The 27,729-nt window shown below is 47.6% G+C and overlaps 1 protein-coding gene and 1 non-coding gene across 5 annotated transcripts in view; one reads left to right on the plus strand and one right to left on the minus strand.

Moving 5' to 3' along the window:
* Positions 1–27,729, plus strand: part of PRMT7 (protein arginine methyltransferase 7) — a 49,824-nt gene that overhangs the window by 12,221 nt on the left and 9,874 nt on the right. For 2 of the 4 annotated variants that reach the window (XM_050773329.1, XM_050773327.1), the window contains exons 4-13: positions 1,179–1,328; positions 5,485–5,593; positions 13,225–13,337; positions 15,046–15,287; positions 15,512–15,692; positions 21,705–21,832; positions 22,175–22,310; positions 23,229–23,312; positions 23,647–23,694; positions 24,373–24,462. In XM_050773329.1, the coding sequence (XP_050629286.1) occupies positions 1,179–1,328; positions 5,485–5,593; positions 13,225–13,337; positions 15,046–15,287; positions 15,512–15,692; positions 21,705–21,832; positions 22,175–22,310; positions 23,229–23,312; positions 23,647–23,694; positions 24,373–24,462 (1,281 nt within the window). Of the gene's footprint in view, positions 1–1,178; positions 1,329–4,099; positions 4,402–4,509; positions 4,640–5,484; positions 5,594–13,224; positions 13,338–15,045; positions 15,288–15,511; positions 15,693–21,704; positions 21,833–22,174; positions 22,311–23,162; positions 23,313–23,646; positions 23,695–24,372; positions 24,463–27,729 lie in introns of those variants that run through there. The other 2 variants (XM_050773328.1, XM_050773326.1) reach the window with 2 other exon arrangements.
* LOC126945168 (U4 spliceosomal RNA) lies at positions 5,806–5,948 on the minus strand. Its single transcript, XR_007722335.1, has one exon. It is a non-coding gene; the product is annotated as a U4 spliceosomal RNA (small nuclear RNA).

Below are 27,729 nucleotides of genomic sequence, written 5' to 3' on the forward strand. Positions count from 1 at the left end.
TCATCTTTAGCTATTTTCAACAGAAGGGTCACTGTGCCTATTGAGTCAGACTGTTATAGATGAAAGATGTATCTGTTTACGTTACTAAAGAAGAACTAAAAATCTTCAAGATGCAAAGAAGTTATTTTCTGATGGGGAAAATACTTTTTAGTCAAGCTCTCTGAGTTAAGAGTCGGTAAAGGGGCTGGGCGCGGTGGCTCACGCCTGTAATCCCAGCACTTTGGGAGGCCAAGGCAGGCGGATCATGAGGTCAGGAGATCGAGACCATCCTGGCTAACACAGTGAAACCCAGTCTCTAATAAAAAAAAAATACAAAATTAGCCGGGCGTGGTGGCGGACACCTGTAGTCCCAGCTACTCGGGAGGCTGAGGCTGGAGAATGGCATGAACCTGGGAGGTGGAGGTTACAGTGAGCCGAGATCACGCCACTGCACTCCAGCCTGGGTGACAGAGCAAGACTCCGTCTCAAAAAAAAAAAAAAAAAAAAAAGAGTCGGTAAAGGAAAATAGAAGCCACATTACATATGCAACAGAGGGACTTTAACGCAAGGAGCTGGTTACCCAGCTGTGGGAGGGCTAGAAAGCAAATGGGAACGCTGAGTAACCTAGCAGTAGAGACTGTAGGGAACAGTTACCTTGCCTAGGACTGAGAAACTAAATGAGAAGATTAGGGTTTCCAGAAGCCACAAGCATTGAGGAGAGATCCTGTGGACCACTGTCCAAGTACGGCTGCAGCTCTGAGGGACCCAAGGAGCTGGTTATGGGATCACTGGGAGAAGCTGGAGTCTGCAATTAACTGCCCCTACCGAGAGGACCCTGATGAGAGCAGCAGCATGCAGAAAGGAGCAAGCCTACTCTGTCCTCCTGCCTTCCAGTCGCCCTCTTGGTCCTCCTCTTGGCTGAACGTAACAGTTGGAAAAAGGAGAACATGGTTTACAGGGCTCTGGCATCACTTAGTAGAGGATAGAAGAGTGAGTGAGGAGCAGGGACAGTCGCTTAATAAAGGGCAAGGGGCTGACTCACAAGGCCTCCCCAACTCAGCCAGTGCTGTTCCGCCAGGGCCCAGAAAGGCCACAGGGCCCTGACTTGCACGGCTGCTGCCAGCTGTGACTCTAGAACTTTGCAAAGCACCTTTCCACTTACAATAACTGGCAGTAAGTGACGGCCATGTCTTCCTTAGAATATAAAATACTACCAAGGTATCCGGGCTGCCGTGAGCAGGGTGAAGGACAGAGGACAGAAGGCCTTGGTTCTCGACATTGGCACTGGCACGGGACTCTTGTCAATGATGGCGGTCACAGCAGGCGCCGACTTCTGCTATGCCATCGAGGTAAGTCACCCCCTTCAGATGTGTGTCCTGCATCTTGCATGGGAAATCTCCTATGCTCTTGGACTTTACCTATCTGTTCCTTCACAGACATTCGTGGAGTGCTCTCTTTGTGCCAAGCACAGAGTGTATAGAGATGAGTTAGACACAGTTCCTTCCTCCAGTGGCTAGTTTTCTCCTCTGTCAGCCTAGGCTGCACATAAGAATCACTAGGAGCCTTGGAAAATACTTACAGGCTGGGCACAGTGGCTCACATCTGTAATCCTAGCACTTTGGATGGCTGAGGCAAGAGAATTCCTTGACCCCAGGAGTTTGAGACCAGCCTGGGCAACATGTGAGATCCCATCTCCACAGAAAAACTTTTAAATATTAGCTGGGCATGGTGGCACGTGCCTGTGTTCCAGCTATTCTTGAAGCTGAGCCCAGAAAGGCAAGGCTGCAGTGAGCCACGATTTGGACTTTATGTGAGAAAGCAAAAAATTACTTCTACCGTGTTTAAGCCAGTTATTGTGGGACTTTGTTGTTTCCAACGAATCAGTATATGAACTCAGTTTTGTAGGGGAAAGTATTTAAATACATGCCCCCACACCACCACACTCCAGCCTGGGTGACAGAGTGAGACTTTATCTCAAAAAAATCAAAACAAAACAAAGTCTAGGCACAGTGTCTCACCCCTGTAATCCCAGCACTTTGGGAGGCTGAGGCGAGTGGATCATGAGGTCAGGAGTTCAAGACCAGCCTGACCAACATGGTGAAACCCCATCTCTACTAAAAATATAAAAATTATCCGGGCGTGGTGGTGCACACCTGTAATCCTAGCTACTTAAGAGGCTGAGGCAGGAGAATCGCTTGAACCCAGGAGGCAGAGGTTACAATGAGCCAAGATCGTGCCACTGCACTCCAGCCTGGGTGACACAGTGAGACTCCATCTCAAAACAAAACAAAGCAATCTTATGCCTAGTCCCCACCCCTAACAGATTTTGATTTAACTTTTCTGGGGCGAGGCCTGAGCCTTGGGACTTTGGAATGTGCGGCAAGGTTGAGGACCACTACCTTCAATGTCCCTGCAGAGCCAGCTCTCTTATGTTTACCAATTTGTCATCTCTTTAATAAAACATGAAGCAGTTTGAGCCCACAGAGTGAGAAAAATTAAAAACCAAAATTAAAAATTAAACATGTTATTTTTCTCAAATAATGCATATTATTGTAGGAAAGTTGGCAAATACCAAATAAAAATAGTATGTTGACTCAAAGTTAAGTACCGTTAACATTTTTATGTATATTCTTCTGAGTTTTGGGGGCAGGCAGGAAGCATGATATAAATACTTTCCCTACAAAACTGGGTTCCTGTAGTGATTGAGTTGGAAATAAAGCCTCAAAATTACAGTGACTTAAACAAGATAGTTTTTTGCTTTTTAGTGGTGTGATCTCTACTCACTGCAACCTCCGCCTCCTGGGTTCAAGCAGTTCTTTTGTCTCAGCCTCCCAAATAGCTGGGATTACAGGTGTGTACCACTGCACCTGGCTAATTTTTGTATTTTTAGTAGAGATAGGGTTTCACCGTGTTGGCCAGGCTGATCTTGAACCCCTGACCTCAGGTGATCCTCCCACCTTGGCCTCCCAAAGTACTGGGATTACAGGTGTGAACTACTGCGCCCTGCCTTGTTTCTTTTTTAAAAGGAAGACTAACTTTCCCAGGAATTTCTATTATAGCAAACCTCTGCTGGGGTACCATCAGCTAGAATGAGGTTAAATCTTATTCAGGGATTCAGTTACTCTTAGCTCAGACAAGTGCACCACTGCAAAGGTCAGTTCCCCACACTGTACCCTCACCTATTTCAGGGGAGAGGGAGGACAGAGTGGATGTCGGGAAGTCATCTTCAGTGTCCACTCCTGGTAGTGTTTTGGGTGAGATCCTGAGCGGCTGAGGAGGAGGTGTGAAGGTACCAGCCTGCAGGTTCAGGGAGAGGTGACTGATGAGTCAGAAGGCAGCAGGGATGAGGGACGACACTGGCTTTGGATATTGTCAGGGTGGAGGCAAAGTGATTGGTGAGAACCAGGGTTTAAGGCCCTCAAACCACATCTAAAAACATCAAGGCATATCCTAGAAATGATTTGAACTAGATGATGATGATTTTTCTAGCAGAACGTATGTGTGTATTCCATGTAAGTACTGCACGCTAATCAATTGTGAAACTGGAGCTGCTCACGTATGTACTTGTACTCTTTACGAAAGGATACAGCATCTGTCCCTCGATTGTAGTCAAAAACATAGGTATTCATGGTAGAAAATGTGGGAAATACAGAAAAGGATTTTGAAAACATGAAAAATCTTATCAGGATCAGTCTCGTTATCATTTTGTTGTTTCCACTCCGTGTGAGGGGCCACATGTGAGTCTGTGTGTTTTACGTGCTAGAGCTCTTGGGGCTGTGGAATCTAAACTGGATAAATTGAAAACAAAGAGTTGGAGGTGCTTATTTATGTTCAGGGAGACGAAGAGTTCAGGAAGGATTTCTGTACTGGGGATTCATGCTGACCTGGGAAGTGGGGTTTGATTTGGCAGGTGGGGCTGGGACAGGGAAGGCTCAGGCTTGCCTAGTGATCATGAGATCAGTGTGGCTGGAGCGTTGGTTGTTGGGGGAAAGGGGAAGGAAGGCTGGGAAGGTAAGGGAGGGCCTCCAAAGCAGTAGTTCCTCCTTATCTATGGTTTCACTTTTCGTGATTTCAGTTATCTGTGGTCAACTGAGGTCCAAAAATATTAAATGGAGCCAGATGCGGTGGCTCAGCCTGCAATCCCAGTACTTTGGGTGGCTGAAACAGGTGGAACCCTTGAGTCCCAGAGTTGGAGACCAGCCTGGGCAACATGGTGAAACCCCGCCTCTACAAAAAGTTGCTGGGCATGGTGGTCTATGCCTGTAATCCCAGCTACTCGGGACGTTGAGGCGGGAAATTGCCTGAGCCTGGGAGGTGGAAGCTGTGGTGAACTGTGATCATGCCACTGCACTCCAGCCAGGACAACAGAGCGAGACCCTTCTCAAAAAAAGAAAATTAAATGGAAAATTCCAGAAATTATTTGTAAGTTGTAAATTGTGTGCCATTCTGAATATTATTACGTAATTGTTCTATTTTTAGTTATTATTAATCTCTTATTGTGCCTAATTTTTAAATTAAACCTGGTCATAGGTAAGCTTGGAGGCTGGAGCAGTTCCACCATGAATGCTAATCCTCCACGCTGACTTCTGACCAACCCCGGCTTCAGGAATGCCTCTAAAATTTCCACTCTCATGCACTTTGATGTAAATCCTGCCCTCAGGTCAGAACAACTTTGATGTTATCATAAATACATACTTGCCATAAATCCTGCCCTTAGTCAAATTTGCTGTGGTATGTAAGTCCTGCATCTGAGCCATAACAGTGTGGGGGCCCAGTGTCTCACTGCCCGAGACAAGGCTTATGTTTGTACATTCCTATAAAATGTGTCTTTCTGAGAAGCTGGATTTGCCAGTCTCTTTCTTCAACCTCTCGGCTCCCATGACCTCTTGGGGTAGGTTTACATAGAGCTGCCCACCACAGAACAGTATGTGTGTATGCATAGCAAAAAAAAAAAAAAAAAAAAAAAAATTAAGGTATATATAGGGGTCAGTACTATCTGAGGTTTCAAGCATCCACCAAGGGTCTTAAAATATATCCCCCATGGACAAGAGGCACTGCTGCACTGTAAGAAAATGTAGGCTGTGTTCTGCCAACAGTGGGGATTTGGGACAATTTTGAGCCTAGAGGATGACCTGCTTACTCACACCTGCAGTCTTGCTCTCCTCTGGAGGGCACAGCACGTCTCCCAGGTTTACAAGGCAAGTCCCTTTCCTGACTTTTTGGCGTCCCCTTGGTGTGGCACTGACACCTACTGCTCTTGCTAAGTAGTGCAGCCTCCTCGGGATCCCCGGCAACCCCGCTGTGCCTGGCGCAGAATGGGAGGCCCTAACCACAAGTTAAAGCCAGCTGACTCTCAGCCCTTTTTCATGATGCATATTTGGAGAGTAAAGTATTTGAGTTACGTATCTTAGGACCAGAATCAAGCAATAGCTTGCTCACCTTAAAGGTCAGACTACTGTTTAATTTATTGCTCACTTTTCCTTGGGTTTTGGCTCTGTTTTCTAGGTTTTCAAGCCTATGGCTGATGCTGCTGTGAAGATTGTGGAGAAAAATGGCTTTAGTGATAAGATTATGGTTATCAACAAGCATTCCACTGAGGTGACTGTAGGTCCAGGTGAGATCTACACATCCTGTGTTGAAAGCTTTGCTTGCCCTTGTGTGAGAGAGGAAAAGGTTATTCCAGTTACCTGGAACAAATCCAGGTCAGAGCATAGAAATGGGGCCTCTCTGTGTGGAGCTCCCTTCAATAAGGACTTGGTTTCTCTTGATGTTTATTTTCCTGCTAGTTAAAACTAGCCAGCAAGGAGTAGACTAGAGCTAGTCAGGTCCAGCAGTGGAGACGCAAACAAAGCCTGCATTTGCTTTAAGCAAGTTGGAATTCTTATGGGGCTCAACTCTAGAGTTTCAACTACCAATAATCATGCCTTCGATAAACCTCATTGGCTATGATACTGCCACTGTGCAAAGCTCAACTCTGAGTTTCATCAGGTAGAGAGTACTTAGTTCTGACATCCTGCCTCTGCATACAACAGGAACGATTTTCCTGTATTACATTGTCTCTTAAGGTTTCCAGAATGTGTGTATGTACACATACACACACACACATATATACATTTTATATATATATATATATACACACATTTTTTTTTTTTTTTTTTTTTTTTTTTTGAGACGGAATCTCACTGTGTCACCCAGGCTGCGTTGCAATGGTGCAGTCTTGGCTCACTGCATCCTCCACCTCCCAGGTTCAAGTGATTCTCCTGCCTCAGCCTCCCAGGTAGCTGGGATTACAGGTGCCTGCCACCATGCCTGGCTAATTTTTGTATTTTTAGTAGAGACAGGGTTTCACCATGTTGGCCAGGCTGGTCTTTAACTACTGACCTTAAGTTATCCATCTGCCTCGGCCTCCCAAAGTGCTGGGATTACAGGCTTGAGCCACCGCGCCCAGCCCAGAATATTTTTTATAGTCTAGAACTTTGTTTCAGTCATTGAAAATTTCACATGCCACTGACACTTAGAAAACATAGTTGAAAGATTTGCAAAGGAAAAACTTCTGTGGTGAAGTTATAGATAACACCATGGGTTTTTTCTAATTTTTTGTGGCGATAGGGTCTTACTATGTTGCTCAGGCTGAACTCTAACTCTTATGCTAAAGTGATCCTCCCATCTCAGCCACGCAAGTACCTGGGACTACAGGTGTGCACCACTGCGCCTGACTTTTTCACCACGGTTTTGAAGAATGCAGTATCATTCTGAATTAAAGCTTCTACCTAAGGTCAACATTATTCTCCCATTTAACAGTTTTTTTTTTTTAAATGGAGAATCTGAAACGTACAAAAGAAGTAGATACTATCTTATGTATTTATTTGAGACAGAGTCTCACTCTTGTTGTCCAGGCTGGAGTACAATGGCAGGATCTCAGCTCACTGCAACCTCTGTCTCCCATGTTCAGGCGATTCTCCTGCCTCGGCCTCCCGAGTAGCTGGGATATACCACCATGCCCAGCTAATTTTTGTATTTTTAGTGGAGACGAGGTTTCACCATGTTGGCCAGGCTAGTCTCAAACTCCTGACCTCAGGTGACCCGCCTGCCTTGGCCTCTGAAAGTGCTGGGGTTACAGATGTGAACCACCGCGCCCGGCCTTTTTTATCTTTAAAACATACAAACAAGTTTACAAGTCATTCCATTTACAATCAACATTATTGAAGTATGATTTACATTAAATGAATATCCATTTTCATTAGTTTGATGAGTTTCGACAAATATAAACACACTTGTAACCACCATGATTAAGGTAATAGAATATCTCAATCGTGCTCAAAGAGATTCTTCATGACCCTTTCTAGTCAGTCCCCCCATATCCTGGTCCTAGGCATCCACTCATAGACTTCTTCATTGTAGATTAGATTTGCTTCTCTAGGATTTCAAGGAAGTGAAATCATAGAAGTGTGGACTTTTCTGTGTGTGTTCTCTTTTATATAGCGTGATGCTGATAAGGCTCTTCCACACCGTTCGTGTCTTGGGGTTTCGTTCTTTTGTATTACCGAGCAGCACTCTATTAGATAGATGAACCATAGCTTGTTTATCCCTCCACCTGTTGATGGACAGGGATTTCTTGGATAGGACTTTAGATTCACTGATCTTTTTTTTGCAGTGTCTAATATGCTGTTAATGTTAAGTATATCTAGTAAACTCTTCATTTCTCTTTCTTTCTTTTTTTTTTTTTTTTTTTTTTTTTTGGAGACAGGGTCTTGACCTGTCCCCCAGGCTGGAGTGCAGAGGTGTGAGCACAGCTCATTGCAGCCTTGACCTCCTGGGCTCAAGCAGTCCTGCTTCAGCCTCCTGTGTAGCTGGGACCACAGGCTCATGCCACCATGCCTGGCTAGCCTAAAAAAATTTTTTTTGGTAGAGATGGGGTCTCAGTTTGTTGTCTAAGCTGCTCTCAAACTCCTGGGCTCAAGCAATTCTCCCACCTTCCGAAGACCTAGAATTATAGGTGTGAGCTGCTGTGCCTGGTCTCATTTTTGATACTGTATTTTTTATCTCTGAAAGTTCCACTTGATTATTTTTCATAACTTCCATTTTTTCTCATGTTCATAGTTTCCTGTAAGCACATTTATTTTAGCTTTTCGAACATCCTTATCTTCTGTTCCCACCATCTTTATTTTTTCTGGGTTTGTTCTCTTGACTCATTTTTATCCCTGTTCTGGGTCACATTTTCCTTCTTCACATGTCTAATCATTTTTGTTTGGATGCTGTGGCTATTGGGATTTCCCCATTGTTGAGTGCTAGACTTTGTTTTTGCTTTTTAAACTTTGGCATGCAGTTGGGTTACTTGCAGTTCAGATTGATCCTTTCAGGGCTTGTTTAAGCTTTCTTTGAGGCAGGGTTAGAGTAGCTTTAAGTTAGGCCTTTTCAACAATAGCGTTGTGACATTTTGGCATTCTCCAACTAAGTGCCATTTTGATAATTCTTTGTTGTGGACCCTGTCCTTTGCATTGTAGGTGCTTTGCGGCATCCCTGGCCTCTTTCCAGTGAATGTCAGTAGCACTCCCTCCTCCCACCATTCTTGCCAACTAAAGATGTCTCCAGATTGCCACATGTCTTCCTTGGTCTCGAGTGTGTAAAATTATCACCTGTTGAGAACCACTGCTCTAAGGCTATTTAGCCAGACAGTTACTGCAACCTTTCTGGGGTGTCTCCTGAGAGCTCCTAGGTGTTCAGCAGGGATTCCATTGTCTGACTGATCAGAACTTGAATGTTTCCCAGGCCTCTGAGAGTTCTGGAGATTGTTATCACTCATGCACCCTTTGCTCGGCTTTACAGAGTGTTACCCTCTGTGTGTGTGAATGTATTAACACAGACCCTAGAGGACCCCTGTGCAGCATTCTGAAGGCTTTTTTTCTGTGTAACTTCCTCTCTGATTCCCTGCCTGGCAAGTTCCAGCTGCTTCCATTCCCTGAACTTATTTCCTGTCTAACTCAGCAAGACTGCCGTGCTCTGCGTGACCTCTTACCCTGTACTGTGGTCTGGAAAGGGTCTCCTGGCTGATAGCCAGAGCAGGGTAAGGGTTACTTGGTTTGTTTCCCACAGGCAGGCGCCACTACACCCAACTAGTTTTTTTTTGTTTTTTTAAAATTTTTATTAGAAACTAAGTCTTGTAGCTCGGTGTGGTGGCTCATGCCTGTAATCCCAGCACTTTGGGAGGCCAAGGCAGGCAGATCACCTGAGGTTGGGAGTTCGCAACCAGCCTGACCAACATGGAGAAACCCTGTCTCTACTAAAAATACAAAATTAGCCAGGCGTGGTGGCGCATGCCTGTAATCCCAGCTACTCGGGAGGCTGAGGCAGCAGAATTGCTTGAATCTGGGAGGCAAAGATTGCGGTAAGCCGAGATTGCGCTATGGCACTCCAGCCTGGGCAACAAGAGCGAAACTCTGTCTCAAAAAAAAAAAAAAAAAAAAAAAAAACTAGGTCTCGCTTTGTTGCCCAGGCTGGTCTTGAGTACCAGGCTTCGAGCAGTCCTCCTGCCTCAGCCTCCCAAAGTGCTGGGATTACAGATGGGAGCCACTGCATCTGCCGAGATCATTTATTCTTGAAAATCCATCCATTTTGACGGCAAGGTTGGCCGTGCAGTGTGCTGACTCTGCCTCCAGGCAGCATTGTTCACACGCACCTCACCTTAGGCCAGACCTCACATATGATTTCTTATTTAAAAAAAAAAAATTTTTTTTTTTTTAGACGGAGTGGCTCTGTTGCCCAGGCTGGAGTACAGTGGCATGACCTTGGCTCACTGCAACCTCCACCTCCTGGATTCAAGTGATCCTTCCACCTCAGCCTCCTAGGTAGCTGATATTACAGGCATGCACCACCACCCGGCTAATTTTTGTATTTTTAGTAAAGATGGGGTTTCACTGTGTTGGCCAGGCTGGTCTTGAACTCCTGACCTCAAGCAATCCGCCTGCTTCAGCCTCCCAAAATGCTGGGATTACAGGCGTGGACCACCACGCCTGGCCAATTTCTTAATACTTTTTCTTCATAACACTTACCACTGCAATCATTAAATCATTATGTAGTTATGTATTTAATGTCTGTCCCCCACCCAGCTGAGGCATCCTGAGGTCATGCACTGCGTGGGTTGTATTAACTATTCCATTCTGTTATTTGCTCAGGGCCTGTCATGTAAAGGAGTTCAGTTATTTTTGTTAAGTGAGTAGATCGTCACTCGTGCTTCATCCATAATCCCTTGTAAATGCGACTTTGTTTCCGACCCTGTAGCGTGATAAGTGACTTCCTCATTGCCAGGTTGGGTGGCCTTTCCTCTGCTTTTCCTCTCTAATCACTGTGGCTTTGGTACTTCTGCCATTCCTTCCTTCTTGAAACTCTCCCTGGACCTTAGTGACATCTCTTCATCTTGGTTCTCCTGTGTTGCTTTCTTTCTGCTCCAAATGTGTGCTTTCCAAGGTTCTGCTCTCAGCCCTTTTTAAAAGTGGCATCTGAAGTGTCCTGTTCCCTAGAGCTGGATTACGTGCTGAGGCTTGCGGAGAGCCAACCCAGGGAGCAGCGTGTGTTCATCCGTCTGTTTCATTCATTTGGTAAGGGCTTAGGAAGCTCCTGCGGTGGCTACCCGCTTCTTGAGACAGTCTCACTGTATTGCCCAAGATGGAGTGTAGTGGGGCAGTCTCAGCTCAGTACAGCTTCTGCCTCCTGGGTTCAGGCAATTCTCATGCCTCAGCCTCCTGAGTAGCCGGTACTACAGGCATGTGCTGCCACACCTGGCTAATTTTTGTATTTTTAGTAGAGACAAGGTTTCACCACATTGGCCAGGCTGGTATCGAACTCCTGGCCTCAAGTGATCTGCCCACCTTGGCCTCTCAAACTGCTGGAATTATGGGTGTGAGTCACTGTGCCTGGCTCTTGATTTTTATTTTAATGAAGCAATTTGGACTGTAAAGCATTTTAAGTTATATAATTGGTTTAAACATTTAGGAGATAAAATTGGCAGAGTAGGTGATCAGTGGGTTGTAGGGTGACAGAAATCAAGAATTTATCTAGTGTGTGTTCACTTACGGGGCACTAGACCTTGTTGTGGGCACTGGGGTACAGTAGTGGACAGGCAGTCAGCGGTCCTGCTGTCCTGGAGCTAGTAAATGATGCCTAGGTTCCTGGACTGTGTGACTCATTGAGGCAGAAACCCTGGAGGGAGGAGCAGGTGTGTTAGGTGGGGTGGGTTGGATGAGTTTTGGACAGTGTATTCCAGTTGGAGTTTGGCATGACATCAGAGAGGATGGGCAGGGCTACTCGGGAGGGTGGTCTCTGTGGCAGAAGACAGAAGTTTTTTCTTAAGCTCCTCCACTGATACTGTCATGGAGCACAGGTGAGCTTCATAGGAAGTGTGCGTGTTTTTTTTAATCTTCATCATCCCAACCACCACCACATGAGACAGCCCATTCACCCACTTTACTGGTGAGGCAACTGATGGTCAGAACTAAGGGCTCAGGGATAGGAAGTGAGATCCAGGCCAGGCTCCAGCCTCGAGCTCGAGGTTCACACTGTCTCTGTTGTGCTCTTCTATCAGCTCATTTCTTTTTTTTTTTTTGAAATGGAGTCTCACTTTGGCCCAGATTAGAGTGCAATGGCGCGATCTCAGCTTACCGCAACCTCTGCCTCCCGGGTTGAAGTGATTCTCCTGCCTCAGCCTCTCAAGTAGCTAGGATTATAGGCACCCATCACCACGCCTGGTTAATTTTTGTATTTTTAGTAGAGACAGCGTTTCACCATGTTGGCCAGGCTGGTTTCAAACTTCTGACCTCAGGTGATCTGCCCATCTCGACCTCCCAAAGTGCTGGGATTACAGGCGGGAGCCACCGTGCCTGGCCCCCGTCAGCTGCTTTCATGTTTCTCTTTTTCTTGTGTCATCTGTGAGACTTGTGCTCTGTTCAGGGGAGATGAGTGGGCTTTGTCAGATTATAATTCACGAGGCATTAAAAGTGTTTACAGTTAATTCTTCCTGATGAATAGCCCCTTCCAAAGTCTGTTTTGGCTCTTGGCTCATTAAAAATTATAATTGTAGAAGTAGCAGTACGTTACTGAGATTTAGAAAACAGTTAACAGAAGAACCCTCCCAAATCCTACCCTCCTCTAAAATCCTACTGTCCTAAAACAACTGTTATTTAAGAGATTGTTTGGTGACAAGGCGCTAAGTTCATTAAGGGGATTTACCATAGTGATCTGGGGATTCTAAGTCATGGATCTCAATTTTGGCTGCCAGAGCTGTACTCACAGTAGCTGGAAGATCATCAAAGAAACTTGCTGTCTTGCTTTGGCTTTCCCTCCGTCTCCCTGCAACCTAAAAGTATTTGAAGTACCAGCATTTGGTTTTTGCTTTTCAAATAATTTTTCTAATTTAGTGGTTAATAGTTTGTTAATTTATATCTCTCTAATTGCTAACAGGGATGAAAAAATTTCCATATGTTTGATTTCTGTTTTGAATTGTATGTTTATATTTTTACCTGGTTTCTTTTTGCGTGTGTATTTTTTTCTTTTTTTCTTTGAGACAGAGTCTCACTCTGTCGCCCAGGCTGAAGTACAGTGGCACGATCTTGGCTCACTGCAACCTCTGCCTCCCAGGTTCAAGTGATTCTTATGCCTTAGCCTCCTGGGTAACTGGGGTGGCGTGTGCCACCACACCTGGCTAATTTTTGTATTTTTGGTAGAGATGGAGTTTCGCCATGATGGCCAAGCTGGTCTTGAACTCCTGGCCTCAAGTGATCCTCGTGCCTTGGCCTCCCAAAGTGCTAGGATTACAGGTGTGAGCCACCGCGCCTGGCCAATTTTTGTATCTTTTGTGGAAATGGGGTTTCGTCATGTTGCCCAGGCTGATTGCAAACTCCTGAGCTCAAGCAATCCATTGGGTATTTATAGTTTTCTTATCATTTTTTCCAGGTCTCCCTCCCAATATTAAACATACAGAATAGTTGAAAGAGCGGTACAGTAAACACCCATGATCCTTTACCCTAGATTTAGCAGTTAGCATTTTGTCATACATTTTACATACGGATTTTTTTTTTCTTTGCTGAACCATTGGCAGATCAGTCGCAGACATCCTGACGCTTCTGAATACCTCAGCATGTGTATGTGCTTTTAGTGTGATGACCCCTTAACCACTTATTTTTCCCATATTTGCTGTAAATATTTTTCCTAGTCTGTTGCTTACGTCCGACTCTGTTTTCTTATGTTTTTCAGAGGGTGACATGCCGTGCCGTGCCAACATCCTGGTCACAGAGTTGTTTGACACAGAGCTGATAGGGGAGGGGGCGCTGCCCTCCTATGAGCACGCACACAGGCATCTCGTGGAGGTAGTGGACAGAGGGCTCCCTCAGACGTGTCTGGTCTCAGCCAGCTCACACAGCACTCACTCATGCACCGTGCTCCACACAGTCCAAGCTCTCAGCACCTCTCATGCACCTGGGACACCCCTCTTCCTGGGGAGCTGTGGTTCTCCTCACTTGTGACTTTCATGTCCCTTGAATGCCAAATCTTAATAGGTTAGAGTTGAAAAGCCAGAAACTATTTTCAAATTCAGTTCAGTTCAGCAAATATTCTCAGGAAGGCGATGCTTGAGCTGTCAATCCTGAGAAGTGATCAGGTGTTGGCCTGGCAGATGGAATATTTCTGGTAGAGGAGAGCAGCATGCGCTAGACGTGAGGCTGAATCGGTGCGGTGGCTCCGGAGCCTGCTTTGGATTTTGTGCTGTGTGGGAGGCAGGAGAGATGGGCTTAGCAACTGAGGTTAGAGAGCTGGGCAGGGGCTAGATGGAGCGGGGCTTGGGGGCCATGCCCAGAGGGTAGCTGTCATCTAGAAGGTGAGGTGGCGTCGTAGGAGGATTTGAAGCAGAGGATTGATAGCAGATTTATGCAGGCAGACATGTGCAGGGCAGTTGGGGTATAGGGCTGGAGGTTGCGGGTGGGTTAAAAGGCTGTGGAGTCATCCAGACACTGTGGTGCAGTGGGCCTCAGCCAAGGGCCTGATGGGTGGTCCCAGGAGTTGGTGGTCCCTTAGATGTAGAGGTATTGATGCCAGGGTTTGGGCACCTCAGAGCACAGGAAGAGGGGTAGCCTTGGGAAGGTTGGAAAGTGGTGAGGGCGATTCTTAAATGGTTTAGACAGTTTGAGCTCTCTAAAGGTCAGCCAAGTAGAGAAGCCCAAGAAACCCAGAGATGCATGGATTTAGTCAGTGAAGAGGGTGTGGTTGAGGTCACTGGAGAGTGTGGAGGGAGAAGGTCCAGACCAGGGAGTCCCCTTGTGAGGTGGGGCAAAGGAAGCACAGCCTGGGGAAGGAGGCGGGAGCGAGTCCAGTTAGAGTGGCATTTCTCTACCAGACCAAGGTTGGGAGACGCCTCACGGGGAGGCCATTTGTGCTGCTAACCTTTTACCATGTCCGGAGCAACCCCCACAGCAGAGAATCATTTGGTCCAAGAGGCTAGTGGTGTCATGCGGTGAAAGCCACGTGGGTAGCAGCTGTGAGTGTGCTCTTGTCGGATCCCTGTTGCCTGGTGCATGGAGGATGTGGAGTGGATGCATGAGCTAGGAGGAAAGCTGCACAAGGAGCGAGAGCCGCAGCCGTGGGGGCTGAGTGCACAGCAATGCCCAGCGGCGCCAGAAGGCTGGGCAGCTGAGTGGGCACCATGGTCCATAGGGCTTTGCCACAGGAGGCTCTTGTTTTGGTGCTGGGCAAGAGTGGCACTGAAGGGATGCTGAACCCAGAGCCAGGATCACTGGCCAGCAGCAGGACTTAAAGCATTTAAGAATGCCAGGTAGCCAGGAACTTAGCTGACATAAGTCATTTTAGGCACAGTGTGTATTCTTTTTGAAATCTAGTACCTTTTTTTTTTTCCCTTTTCCAAGGGCATAGGGCTGAAAATAGTTCACTATTCTAATAGTATAAGGTGTTGGGCATTACTGAACCAACCTCATGTTAAGGAATAAACCTCTTTTGATCAGTGGGAATTACTGTGGGTCTGAGCACCTGATTTTTGTTTGGTTTTGTTTTTTAATACAAACTTAGGAAAATTGTGAGGCCGTGCCCCACAGAGCCACCATCTATGCACAGCTGGTGGAGTCCAGGAGGATGTGGTCGTGGAACAAGCTGTTTCCCATCCACCTGCAGACCAGCCTCGGAGAGCAGGTCATCGTCCCTCCTGTGGACCTGGAGAACTGCCCTGGCGCACCCTCTGTCTGTGACATTCAGCTGAACCAGGTGTCACCAGCCGACTTTACAGTCCTCAGCGATGTGCTGCCCATGTTCAGGTACCAAGGAGCCACCATAGGTGATGGCACTTTAAGACATTTGATGGAAGTTGGGTCTTAGGAAGTTCTTTTTGCGTGGGAAGGAGACCTAGCTGCTGTCACCTGCCTCGAAGGCAAGAGTCTTTGCAGCCAAATGTCATTGCCAGTGAGGTCACTGTAAAAGCTTAAAAAATGGGAGTGTGTGAGGTTAAACTCTGCTTACATTCTTGAATATTATTCCTCAGCATAGACTTCAGCAAGCAAGTCAGTAGCTCAGCAGCCTGCCATAGCAGGCAATTTGAACCTCTGACATCTGGCCGAGCTCAGGTGGTTCTCTCGTGGTGGGACATTGAAATGGACCCTGAGGGGAAGATCAGGTGCACCACGGCCCCCTTCTGGGCACACTCAGACCCAGAGGAGATGCAGGTAAGAGCAGCCGAGCATGTGCCCTGTCAGGAAACTTGTCCACTGCTGTTCATGGGAAAGTAGCAGTTGGACCTTAGACCCATGAGAATTTAGAGACAGGAGGACTGTGTCAGAATCAAAGACAAAAGTTTTTAAAACGCAAGCAAAGGCTAGCTGTAGTGAGGTAGCCTTTCCAGGGTGAGCTGATGGTCAGCACCCATGGACACAGTGGGCAACAGAGAAGTTGGCTGTTCTCTCCCCCTCATCATGATGCAGCTCTCCTTAGATACCACCGCTCAGCCCCTGAGTAGTCCCAGGGGGCTCCCATCAGCTTGGAATAGAGAACTACGGCCTCACCTTCTGTGGCCTCGAAATCTACTTTCTCCACCCCGATAGAAAGTAGGCAGAGGACATGAAAGACAGAAAAGGAAATAGAGATGACGGCGATAGTTGCCCACTCTCCCTCATAATAAGAGAAATGCAGTATTAGCTGTTCACAGCACCTGTGCTCCCAGCCTCTCAGGAGACTGAGACAGGAGGATTGCTTGAACCCAGAAAGTCGAGGCTGCAGTGAGTCGTGATTGCATTACTGCACTCCAGCCTGGGCAATAAGATGAGACCCTGTCTCTAAAAAAAAAAAAAGAGAGAAATGCAACTTTCAACTGCAATGATGTATCATTTTCACCTATTAGTGAATAAAGTTTAAACAGTTTGCAGGCACACTGTTGGTGAAGCTCAGGGAAAAAGCAGGAAAGCCAGTCGTCAGAATGTCTCAGGTAGAAAGCAATGCTGCTTCCAAACGTGGGGCTGTGGCTGGATTTGTGTCTGTGCAGAATAGTTGTGTCCAGACCTGGTTTAGTAGAAAAAGGCCAACCTAAAGGCCACTAGCAGGGATCAAGTCCATTATCCTCTCAGTGGGTGAGGTAGCTCTCTGTGCACTGATGTGGGACAAGCTTCAGGGTGGATTATTACCTGACACAAAAATAAAGGTGCAGAATGGTGTGTCGTGTGGTAGCACTGGTGTTGGTAAAATTAGGAATATGTGTGTTTATGAGTGGTTAGTTGTCTGGTGTACATATAAGGATATCTTTGGAAGAATTCCCAGAAATTGGTAAAACTGACCGCATCTGGGAATGGGGACTGGAGGTTAGGGGTAGAAAGGAAACATATTTTTCACTATGCGTCCTTGTATATCTTTTGAATTTTCTGTTATGTGCTTGTGTTATTTACACCCCTATCCACCCTCCCTCCCTCTCACACTCAAAGGAGAAGAAAGTGGGAAAGATTTGTCGTCATTGCCTGATGGGTTCTTCCCACCCACCGTTAGACAAAACCAATTCGCTGACACCATGGCTTTGCAATAAAGAGTTTAACTGACATGAAGCCAGCCACACCACGTGGAAGACAGAGTTATTACTCAAATCAGTCTCCCTGAAAATTCACAGGCTAGAGTTTTTTGTTTGTTTTGAGACGGAGTTTCATTCTTGTCGCCCAGGCTGGAGTGCAGTGGCGCGATCTCAGCTCACTGCAACCTCCACCTCCTGGGTTCAAGCGATTCTCCTGCCTCAGCCTTCCAAGTAGCTGGAATTACAGGCATGCGCCACCACGCCTGCCTAATTTTGTATTTTTAGTAGAGATGGGGTTTCTCCATGTTGGCCAGGCTGGTCTCAAACTCCTGACCTCAGGTGATCTGCCCCCACCCAGCCTCCCAAGGTCCTGGGATTACAGGTGTAAGCCACCGCGCCTGGCCCAGGCTAGGGTTTTTCAAGGACAGTTTGGAAGGCCAGGGAGTCCACTTCTGGGTGGAGTCATCAGACAGAAATGTAAAAACCCAAAAAGACATTTCAAAGGGTCAATCTTAGGTTCTACAAGGGTGGTGTTATCTGCAGGAGGAGTCAGGGAAGGTTGCAGATCTTGTGACCTAATAATGGCTTCACCCTAGCAGAATTCAACCTCCTCTCATCCTCGTAACCTGATGATCTTTCATTAAGTTTTAGTTTAATTTTGGGGAAGGGCGGTTATCATTTAAAGTATTAATCGACTGGGCTTGGTGGCTGACGCCTGTAATCCCAACACTTTGGGAGGCCCAGGTGGGTGGATCATTTGATGTCAGGAGTTCGAGACCATCCTGACCAACATGGAGAAACCCCATTTCTACTAAAAATGCAAAAATTAGCCAGATGTGGTGGTGCGTGGCTATAATCCCAGCTACTCAGGAGGCTGAGGCAGGAGAATTGCTTGAACCCATGAGATGGGAGGTTGAAGTGAGCTGAGATCATGCCACTGCCCTCATACCTGGGTGGCAGAGTGAGACGAATAAAAAATAAACTATTAACCAAATGTCTCCCAAAGTTAGCTTGGCCCAGACCCAGGAATGATTAAGGGCAGTTTGGACGTTAAAGCGAGATGGGGTTGGTTAGTTGAGATCTTTCACTGTCATAATTCTCTCACTGTTTTTTGCAAAGGCAGTTTTGGTTTCAGGGCCAAGAAATAGAACCTGTCTATACCCAGGAGCGCCTTAGGCACCATCCTTTGTTCATGGTCCAGCCTGCCTGGCCTTAACCGCTGGCTTTGTTTTAAATGCCCACCTGCTGGTTCTAGGTGGCCACAACATTGACTTCCTGGAAGGCTTTAGCAGCTTCCCCTACCCCATTCCCAGAATTACTGTGTAGGCCGAAGGGTCGTAACTGCTGGGGGATTGCTGTCAATCAGCATACCCGTACCGACAGCAGCATGTGAGACTAAGAAGTATGTGAGCTTTAGAAGTATGTGAGCTTCTTAGTCTCCCCTCCACCTTCCAGGTGCCTGGCCTCAGGTGGGCGTGCGTCCAGCCAGGGCGTGCCAGCTTCCCTCTGCAGGCTGTATGTGTGTGTCACTCTGAATTCACCCACAGAGTTGAGATTGGCACTGCACCACATTCTTCCTAAGACTGTGTTGCAGAATTAGCGTGAGAATAGTGTTAAAATGTTAGGACTTTTGGCCGGTGGCTTGCTCCTGTAATCCCAGCACTTTGGGAGGCCAAGGTGGGTGGATCATCTGAGGTCAGGAGTTCAAGACCAGCCTGGCCAACATGGTGAAACCCCGTCTGTACTAAAAATACCAAAAACTTAGTTGGGCATGGTGACAGGCACCTATAATCCCAGCTACTTGGGAGGCTGAGGCAGGAGAATCGCTTGAACCCGGGAGGTGGAGGTTGCAGTAAGCCGAGACTGCACCATTGCACTCCAGCCTGGGCAACAAGAGCGAAACTCCGTCTCAAAAAAAAAAAGTGAGTACTTTTAGTTTGCATATCTTCAGAACACTACTATGTATTTTTTCTCCTTGAATCCTCTTAGTAGACAAACCAGGTAACCACAACCATAGCCAGCCCGGGACTCAGCAGGCTCCAGGGATTAGAGCAGGACCTTGTGTCCGGGAGCAGTAGAGCGGGTCCTGCCCCTGGTCTCTTGACTGTGGGTCTTGTGTCGTTTCTCTACCAGTGTTGACTTTTGGATTGGAAATTTGAAAGTTGCTAATGAATCTTCCTCATGAATTCATCAAACTGCTTTGATCCTAAGTATACTTAGCCTGTCCCACCTTGGCACAGTGGGTTCTGTCACCAGCTGTTCGGCGTTAGGACCCAGGAGGTCCCTGTGGTGGGAACATGGGAAGGACATGATGACGGCAGTGCCATGGGAGCCTAGGAGGGCTTGGGAAAGGGTTCTCCTGTCTTCTTCACATACATTTGCATAGTGTGGGAATGAATAAAAGGTTTAAAAGAACCTGTATTATTCCTGTTACTGTTTATTTTTCCAGAACATATCTGGTCAGATTTTCATTTTCTAGTTTTTATGTTCAAGTAGGCGTCTTAAGTGTGTGGGAATGTCATTCTCTGCCTTTTTGTTAAATTCAAGACCAGGCGGGTGGGTACGTTCCTTACCTGTGCTCTTGGAGTCCCACAGGGCAAAGTTTTTCTTAGTTCCTGAAGGTAACGGAATGAGCAGGCAGTTGTCTCATCAGAGTTGAGCCAGGCATCTCCTGTTTTTGTTCGTTAGAGACAGGGTCTTGCTCTATTGCTCAGGTGGGATTGTAGTGGCACCTCTTAGCTCACTGCAGCTGTGAACTCCTGGGCACAAGCGATCCTCCCACCTCAGCCTCCTGAGTAACTGGGACTACAGGCATGTGCCACCATGCCTGGCTAATTTCATGTTTTTTGTAGAAGTGGGGGTCACCGGTATGTTACCCAGGCTGGTCCCATACGCCTGGCCTCAAGCGATTCGCCAGTCTTGGCCTCCCAAAGTGTTGGATTTACAGGCATGAGCCACCGCGTCCAGCTGGCATCTACTTTTTAGGACAGTTCTTCCTTTTTCAAAAAGAAGCTTAACAATTATGAGAGAAATAAACCTCGTTATATAAAATAAAAATATCACTCATGGTCCTCCCTTTCACTCAAAATAGCTCCCTTTCTTTGGTCCCTCTCCAAATGCGTGGGTGTCGTCGGTGCTCATCTCTGTTCCGGGCCTTCAGCAGCAGCGTTTAAGATGTCTGTCCGTGTTCTGCACGAGGGTTTATATCCCGTTCTGAGCCCTGGCCATTTGGGTGGGTTCCAGTTTTTGCTGGTATAAATAATTCTGTGGTTTGCATTTTTATGGGAATATAACTCTTTTCTTTGTTTTTTTTTTTTTTTTTTTTTTTTTTTTTTTTTTTGGGTTTTTTTAGGATAAAATCCTGTATGTGGGCTTTGTAGTAAGGACTAGCACAGCCTATTAAAAATTGACTCTGGATCATTGTCAACCATGTTTCACAATTTAGAATCTTCGGTTATTTAAATACTGCAATTTAATTCAAAGAATAAGCCAAAACCTTTTTGTATTTTCCCAACTTTTTATTTTGAAAAATTATCAATCCACAGAATAAGTGAAAATGAACACTGATAGTCCCTTTATTAATGTAAATTGACCAGTTGTTAACGTTTGCCACACCTGCTTTGTCTTTGTCTTCTGCCTCTCTCCCTGCATCTCTCGGTACACACACACACACACACACACACACACACACACACACACACACACACACACACGCACACACACACACACACACACACACACACACACGCACACGCACACACACACACACACACACACACACGCACACGCACACACACACACACACACACACACACACGCACACGCACACACACACACACACACACACACGCACACACGCACACACACACACACACACACACACACGCACACACACACACACACACACACACACACACACACACACACGCACACACACACACACACACACACACACACACACACACGCACACACGCACACGCTCGCCGAGTTTTTTGCAAAATCATTTGAAAATAAGTTGCAGACATCTGATACTTTACTTTTAAATACCTCAACACATAAGAATGAAAACAGTCTGCAACATAAACGAAACACATGATCACACCTAAGAAAAACAGTGGTTCCATAGTATCATCTAACATATGGTTCAAAATAAAATTTCTCTGTCTCCAAAAGTCCTTGATAGCTTTTGTTTCCTCAGTCTACAATCCAGTTAGGTGTAGTGCATTGCATTTGACTGTTCTGTAAATTCTGAGTATGTTAAAGCCTTTGGAGTGTGCGCCATGGGACTATTCCGAAAAGGTTCCCCTCAAACCACGAGGTTTAAACCATTGTTTTTTCCTTCAAATGAAACATTTGGCACAGCCCTGCGTGTTGAAGAGAGAGCTTTGGTGCTCCTCTGATGGGGTGGGGACTGGAGCCTGCACTTGTCCCCTCCCCTGAGCCACTCTGGCAGATCGCTGCCCTTGGCCACATTGTGTCTTCCTAAAGCCAGCAGGGTTCCCACAAACTTTGGGCCACTGGCCTCTGAGTTTAGAGTTTGTTTCTTTATCTCCTTGGCCACAATAGCCAGCTGCAGTCTACATTGTGGACGCCTGAAAACTGGCAGTTCTCTGGCATTTGGCTCCTGGATTAGAAGCATTGCTCATGCCGCGGCATGTTGACAGCTGACTCTGTTCCCCGTTTCAGTGGCGGGACCACTGGATGCAGTGTGTGTACTTCCTGCCACAAGAGGAGCCTGTGGTGCAGGGCTCAGCGCTCTGCCTGGTAGCCCACCACGATGACTACTGCGTGTGGTACAGCCTGCAGAGGACCAGGTACGCCGAGCGTCGTCGGGGTGGAGGATGAGCCTCTGAAACTTGAATGTAAATTCCCCATTTACAGACCCTCTGGAGGCGCCAGTGGGTTGATTTGTGTCTGGACAGAATAATATAAGAACAAAGATTTGTGACCGATGTGTCAGTGTCCATTTGTGTGTACCCAGGAGAGGCTGTCATGGGTTGCTGGAATCTGTTTAGAGCAGATGCGTAGGAAAAGTCTGGAATTAGCGGGTGCTGTAACTTCTCATGCCAGCTGGAGACCAGTGTCCAGATTCATGCCCTCTAGAGACCTGTGGAGGCGCTCACAGCCCACGTCTGTTTGTTCATTTCCTGGCCTAGCCCTGAAAAGAATGAGAGAGTCCACCAGATGCGCCCCGTGTGCGACTGCCAGGCTCACCTGCTCTGGAACCGGCCTCGGTTTGGAGAGATCAATGATCAGGACAGAACTGATCGATACATCCAGGCTCTGAGCACCGTAAGTGTCCAGCCCCTTGGCTGGTTGTAGGGGATAAGGGAAAAAGAAGTTTGTCCCATGAGCCCCAGCACTCTGCTTATGATTTGCTAAGTTTCTTTCCTGCGTCCTCTTGTCTCTGAATGGCTTCAGTGAGCGCCTTCTGGGGCGGGCACTGCAGCAGAAAGCTGGAGACCTGGGGCTACTCTCTGCTGTACTGGGAGAGCCTCTGGCTGGGCTCCTGCTGGATGCCTTCGCCTTGTCAGGCACAGTCGTTACTGTGGGTAATCCACTACTGTCGCAGTGGATTCGGCCACCCCTCTCCTCTTTTCATGAGTTGCCACATTTCTCCAGTTTTCTAAATGTAGATCTGATCATGGGACTCTCCTGCCTGAAAACCTTTGCTCCCTGTAGCAGGGGACTCGGCCTGGGGATTATAGATGGGGCTTAGAGGGAGGGTCTCTTGAGGCCCTTGGGGGTGTGTACAGAAATAAGTGTGCATGTGTGCATTTTGGAGGATGGGGGAGGATCCAAGCCATCCTGAGTTTCTCTCAGAGGGATCTGTCACCCAGAAAGGCATCCCTGCCTTTGGGAAGTCAGTTGTGAACCCTCGAGCCTTGGAGGCCCTTAGCTGTCTGTACTGTCACCAGACAGGGAAGAAGCCTGTTGTCATGGCCTGGGAGGTGGCCTGCACGTGGGGCAGCCTTCAGCGGGGCCTCTAGGCTGGGTTGAGGAGTGTCTTTTCTGACAGTGGGGACAAGTGGGGAGATGTGAGCGAGGCGGGCGTGTTTGAGGCTGGGGGTGGTTACTGCATGAGGACACGGGCATGGTCTGAGGTCTGGGCAAGCGGGGTGAGAAGGGACGCGTTTCTGACAGCTTACCAGCAGGAATCTTCTGGCAAACTGGAGGAAGCCCTGTGCTGAGGGTGCCCGTTCCCCGCAGGTGCTGAAGCCAGACAGCGTGTGCCTGTGTGTCAGCGATGGCAGCCTGCTCTCCGTGCTGGCCCATCACCTGGGGGTGGAGCAGGTACAGACGTGCACCCTTGTCAGCCTCCTGAGGTGGGCTCGTGAGTTAGGGCATTATGTGGTCCAGGTGCACAATTCTGTGATCAAGGCTCTTTGCAAGGGCCACTGTCGTGGGTGCAGCATGCTCGGGTTAGGGGCTGGGGTTTATCGCCTGTGCGTGCAGGCAGGCGTCAGGCTGCTGAGCTGGTGCTCAAGCTGCCCCAGGGAGGGAATGAGTGCAGGGAGGGTTATTCAGGTGTGTCCTCTGCCTTGGGATGGTCTTGTCGCATTTTAATCTTTAATTTCTTCTCTGTTAAGTGAATATCTTACAACTAATAGCATGGTGTTCCCTTTAGGTATTCACAGTGGAGAGCTCAGCAGCTTCTCACAAACTGTTGAGAAAAGTAAGTGAGAATTGTTGTTGCTGAAATAGGAGAGGACCTGTGGGGTCTGGGTTGATGGCTTTGAAGTGGCATTGGCCCGGGGGAACGAAGGAGTGGCATTGGCCCGGGGGAACGAAGCAGTGGCAGCTCACTTGCACCCCTGTGTTGTCTTGGCTGCTGCCTGGAGAGCAGCCGAAGGCCTTGGGGGCTGTCACTGAAGTAGAGGCAGGCATTTGCACTCTGCTTTGTTGTTTTGTGTCTGAAGTTGAGGCTTTTCTCCTCACTTCACATAAAGCTACTGTTGGGGTAGAACCGAGTGTAGGGCGTGTTTCTGGGACATCCGTGCTGAGGGAGCCAGTGCTGACAGCCTGATGGGAGACGCCATTTCTCTCCCTGGCCAGTAACTGGTTTCAGTTCCTCTCCAAAGGGGAACCCCCGTCACCAGAACTCCGGACCCGCACTGAGTCCTGGTGTGCGCCTGCGGGAGAAATTTCTTCTGCATTCATCACATTCTGCTCCTGATCTCGTCTGTGGTCTATAGGATGCCCCCCAAGGAGAGAATTTCCACAAAGCAGATAAAAGTGGTGCTCCAGAACTATTTGCCAGAAAATTCAAAGCGGAGAATGCAACTTGGAGAGGTTTTTTTTCCTGACAAAAACAATAGTATGAATACAGTAATTTTATGATTTTCTTTCTAAGATCCTCAAGGCTAACCACTTGGAAGATAAAATTAACATCATAGAGAAACGGCCGGAATTATTAACAAGTGAGGACCTGAAGAGCAGAAAGGTGAGTAGCGGGAGCCTTCTGGCCGCGCTGGGCTGTTAGGGTAGGCAGCACGGCACTGAAGTAGCCCAGGCCCCACCCCATCCTTGGGGTCTCACAGTGGATCCTCCATGTAACCTTACCTCCTAGGAGCTCCCACTGTCAAGGATGTAGTGAGGCTTTCATGGGGCTGCCTGGTGAGCAGATGGTTGCACTGCTCTTTTTTTTTTTTTTTGAAAACGGAGTCTGGCACTATCGCCCAGGCTGGAGCGCAGTGGCACGATCTTGGCTCACTGCAGCCTTGACCTTCCAGCCTTAAGCGATCCTCCCACCTCTCCCGAGAATCTGGGACTATAGGCATATGCCATTACGCCCGGCTAATCTTTGTATTTTTCGTAGAGTCAGGGTTTCATCATGTGGCCCAGGCTGATCTTAAACTCCTGGGCTCATGCGATCTGCCAGCCTCAGCATCCCAAAGTGCTGGGATTACAGGCGTGAGCCACCACACCTGGCTGTACTGCTCTTAGCTCAGCCTCATCTCTGCTCCTTCCGGTCAGGACAGAGCCTCTCTCTTAGCTTTCCTAGGAGCAGAGAGTGTCCTTTCCTCTCCACCGCACTCCTGTCTTCACTCCCCGTCCATGGCTTCCTGCTGCAGTCAGGCTTCCAGGCCCTGAAACTGCTTCTGCCAGCAACCTTGTCGTTACTCCCATGGTCTCCTTGCAGGCTTCATCTACTCTACCCGCTTGTCCTTGTGACCTGGGACTTCTTCCTGTGCTGGGGAAGTCTCTTTCCGCTCACCTTCCTGGCTGTCCTTCCCTCGCGCTGCTCCGTGGCAGTCTCCCCGTGTCCCCCACTTCTCCCTACTGCATCCTTTCTGGTAATCCTGTTCCTTCTCATGTGTGAGTCAGTGACCATAAGAGCCGGCCTTCACTCGTTGCAATTTTGGATTCAAATCTCATGTCCAGCTGCTATCCTGTCACCTTTCCTTGGATATTCCACAAACCAGACTTATCCAAAGCAGAGCTGTCATCTTTCATCTTTCCTGCCAGTCTTTTTTTTTAAATAACAGCTTTAGGCCGGGTGCGGTGGCTCAAGCCTGTAATCCCAGCACTTTGGGAGGCCGAGACGGGTGGATCACAAGGTCAGGAGATCGAGACCATCCTGGCTAACCTGGTGAAACCCCATCTCTACTAAAAAATACAAAAAAAAAAAAAAAAAAAAAAATAGCCGGGCGAGGTGGTGGGCGCCTATAATCCCAGCTACTCAGGAGGCTGAGGCAGGAGAATGGCGTAAACCCAGGAGGCAGAGCTTGCAGTGAGCTGAGATCCGGCCGCTGCACTCCAGCCTGGGCGACAGAGTGAGACTCCGTCTCAAAAAAAAAAAAAAAAAAAAGAAAAAAAAAACGCTTTATTGAGATGTAGTTGACATACCACAAAATTAATGCATTTCAAGTATACAGTTCAGTGATTTTTTAAGTAAATGTATGGAGTTAAACAACCATCACCCAGTCTCATTTAGAACATTTCCAGGCCAGGCATGGTGGCACATGCCTGTAATCCCAGAACTTTGGGAGGCCAAGGTGGGAGGATCGCTTGGACCCAGGAGTTCAAGACCAATCTGGACAACATAGGGAGATCGTGTCTCTATTGGAAAAAAAAAAAAAAAAAAAAGAAAAATCAACCCAGAGTGGTGGCATGTGCCTGTAGTCCCAGGAAGGTGAGGTGGGAGGATCGCCTGAGCCCAGGAGTTGGAGGCCGCAGTGAGCCATTCTTATGGCAGAGCACTACAGCGTGGCTGACAGAGTGATACCTTGTCTCTAAAAAAAAATTGGAATGAAAAGAGAACATTTCTGTTACCTCCCAAATTCCCGGGAGCCTGTTGATAATCAGCATGCTCATGCCCCGGGCCTGGCAGCCACTGGTCTGGTTTCTGTCTCCAGTGTGTGCCTCTTCTGGCTTTTCTGAAAAGTGAGGTACACAGTGTGTGGTCTTGCGAGTCTGGCTTCTTTCACTGAGCATCATGTCTTTGAAGTTCACCCATTTCATTCTTTTTAAGGCTGCATGGCATTCCGCGGTGTGGCTGTCCTTTCACCTGCTTATCGACAGTTGGATTGTGTCCAGTTTCTGGCCACTTTGAATAAGGCTTCTGTGAACATGGGTTCACCGGTCTTAGTGAGGATATGGGTCCTCAGTTCTCTTACGCAGATGCCTTGGTGTGGATTGCTGGGTCGTGTGGTAGTTACGGTCAACTTTTTAAGAAGCTGCTGAACTGTTGTTCGAAGTGGCTGTCCATTTGACATCCCCATCGATAACGTCTGAGGGTCCAGGTTCTCGGATCCTCACCAGCACTTGGTATTGGCTTGTTTATAACCATTTTAGTGGGAGTGTGGTGATGTCTCCGCATAGTTTTAATTTGTGTTTGCCTAATGACTGATGATGGTGAGCATCATTTCATGTGCTTTTGTCTTGCTTGGTGAAATGTCTATTCAAGCCTTTTGCCCATATTAAAAATAACAGTTTTATTGAGATATAATTCACATACCTTATGATTCACTCAGTGATTTTTGTGTATTCATAAGGTTGTGTAACCATCACCACATCAGTTTAAGAACCCTTTCGTTACCCATTGGCAGTCACACACCATTTGTCTGCAGTCCCCAGCCCAGGGCACCCATTCTCCTCCTTTCTGTCTTCAGCTTGCCCATTCTGGGCGTCTCGTGTGAATGGAATTAGACAGTGTGTGGTCTTTCATGGCTGGCCTCTCATATGGCTTCATGTTTTCAGGGCTCATCCATGTCGTAGCCTGAATCAATACCTTATTTCTCTTTCTTGCTCAGTAAGATTCCATTGTGTGGATAGACCATGTTATTTATCTGTTCATCAGCTGATGGACATTTGGGTGGCTCCTACTTTGAGGCTGTTGTGAGTAATGCTGCTATAAATATTCATCCACAAGTCACCCTTTTTCTCCGTCATAGATGAGGGCATAGGAGATGATTCTGAAATCCATTGTGTGGTGTACCGGTAGACCGGGTCATGTTGAATTGGAGTGGTGGGAGTGGGCGTTCTTGCCTTGTTCCTGATGCTGTCGGGGGGAGGCCAGGAAGCACTCAGGGCAGCCCTTTCTGTCTCCCAGCATTTCCCGCTGCATCTCCCTCATCTCTGACTGGCCCCGCTTTGGTGCCTGTTTGCTTGGGCCTGCCCGGGGTTGGCTGCCTCACCCTCTGCCACCCCTTCCTCTCCTCCCACCCCTCCCACCCTGCAGTCTCCATTTCTTGCCTGGACTGTTTCT

The sequence above is a fragment of the Macaca thibetana genome, chromosome 20 (genome assembly GCF_024542745.1).
Source record: "Macaca thibetana thibetana isolate TM-01 chromosome 20, ASM2454274v1, whole genome shotgun sequence".
Classification (NCBI taxonomy): domain Eukaryota; kingdom Metazoa; phylum Chordata; class Mammalia; order Primates; family Cercopithecidae; genus Macaca; species Macaca thibetana.